This window comes from Myotis davidii, unplaced genomic scaffold (assembly GCF_000327345.1).
Source record: "Myotis davidii unplaced genomic scaffold, ASM32734v1 scaffold1335, whole genome shotgun sequence".
Taxonomy (NCBI): Eukaryota; Metazoa; Chordata; class Mammalia; order Chiroptera; family Vespertilionidae; genus Myotis; species Myotis davidii.
The window spans coordinates 383,415-385,328 of record NW_006290669.1 but is presented as its reverse complement, the minus strand read 5'-3'; the positions used below and the strand labels follow the sequence as shown (position 1 = coordinate 385,328).

General features: G+C 52.2%; 1 protein-coding gene across 1 annotated transcript in view; it reads right to left on the bottom strand.

Moving 5' to 3' along the window:
* The window catches only part of ABCA4 (ATP binding cassette subfamily A member 4), a 121,655-nt gene that overhangs the window by 39,539 nt on the left and 80,202 nt on the right, over window positions 1-1,914 (bottom strand). Inside the window, 3 exon segments of the mRNA XM_015563861.1 lie at window positions 6-87; window positions 1,025-1,162; window positions 1,640-1,779. Coding sequence (XP_015419347.1) covers window positions 6-87; window positions 1,025-1,162; window positions 1,640-1,779 — 360 coding nt within the window.

The following is a 1,914-nucleotide window of genomic DNA, read 5'->3' as shown; positions in this document are numbered from 1 at the left end:
AGAGCCGCCCCTGGGAAATGATGGCGATGCGGTCCCCCAGGAGGTCAGCCTCGTCCATGTGGTGAGTGGACATGATGATGGTTCTGCCTGCAAGGGTAGGGGAAAGGGACTCACCAGGCAGGCCGGAGCCAGGCGGGACGAGAGAGGGTGTACAGTAACCTCCTCATTACAGGGGTTCAGAACTGGGAGTTAATAAATAAAAGCAAGCGTCTGCATAAAGCCCGGAGTGCTATAATAATGACGATAGCTAACATTGCATGGCATCCTGCACATTGTAAAGCATTGCTCACCAAGCACAGGACCTGATTCCCGCAAATCATAATGTGTGGGACATATTCATTATCGTCAGCCAGTGTCCACTGAAAGCTAGATTTACAGTCTCTGGGTCATTAAGCACTGCATTTATAATCTGTGCGAAGCACACACAGTCTCTCTCTCTCTCTCTCTCTCTCTCTCTCTCTCTCTCTCTCTAGCTGGAAATGTCATTTTAAAAAACTGGTAATGAGGATTCTAGGTTGGCAAACTAACCACAGGATTGAGCCATGACATCACTTTTGTGGGCGCTCAGCTCACTGCCCCTTCTGGATCTGCACCCTTTGGTTGGAAGGTGCGGTGACAGAGAAGGGAAGTCCCATTTCGAGACATTTCCACCTGCAGCTGTTTTTCTGGGGCACTGGATACTGGCATGTCACCCTCCCACGTGGTTTTGAATGTCTATGGAGTTTCTTGGGACATACGCAGGGGATTTGGGTTCCTTTCATCAAAGGGGAATTTCACCTACAGCTACACCAATTGTGAGAGACAGAAGGGTTGACAGGATTTTCTAGAATATTTTGGAAACTAGGCTGCTCCATTCGTGACTCCCTGCTTACATTTGTGGAAAGCTCTCAGGAGGCTCCCGCTGGAACTTAGACTCATCCAAGCCACTGAGGAGGCCCCCATGTGAGTGTAGTTGTGGCTCTTACTATGCACTCAATTGCCAAACACCAGGTGTGAGACCACAGGGCACTGCGCAGGCCGTCACCTGAGCGATACTTCAGGAGCAGGTCCCAGATGGAGCGCCTGGAGTAGGGGTCCACCCCAGAGGTGGGCTCGTCCAGGACGATCACCTTGGCGTCTCCCACGAAGGCAATGACGACCGACAGCTTCCTCTGCATGCCACCTGTGGGTACACGGCGGGGCGGGGGTCACGGGGGCTGTGGGGGACGGGATGGGAAAGGCCCGGGGCTGGGGGTACCTTTGCTCCGCAGTGGTGTCATACCACCTCCTTAGATGTTTATGCAGCATTCAAACCCTGGCGGTGCACAGACCTCTTTCAATGCAGAGAGGCAGTCTCTGCTTCTTAGGACGAGACCTTTGGGGGGCTGGTCTCACATATTCGTTCCAACACATAAACATCCGAACAAAGCCAGCCCAGACTGCTATATCCACATGGGAAGTGATCCAGAGGGGCTGCTCTTAGATGCTCAGAATCACTTTATAAAGGAACTGTATTGGCCCTTAGGTTGTCTCCTGTCATAAGCCTAAGAACACACACACACACACACACACACACACACACACACACTCACACACACACTCACACTCACACAGGGGAACAATGGGTATGTGTAGCCCTTCCTTTTCCAACACCGAGCACCTGACAGATCCCGAGCCTCTTCATTCCTCTTGTGGTGGAGGCCCGTGTCCTCCAGCATGGTTTCTGCCTCCAGCTGGGCCTCGTCCCGCGCCTTCCCCTTCAGCTGGGCGTAGAACAGGACGTGCTCAGCCACTGTGAGGCTGTGGGGATGGGGTGATGAGAATGCTCAGCAAGTCCACCTCCAGCAATTTAACTTACAGAAATAGCTAAGGATGAGCACAGATGTTCAGCAATCAGGACGTTCGTCACGGTGTCATTTATAACAAAAACAAAAC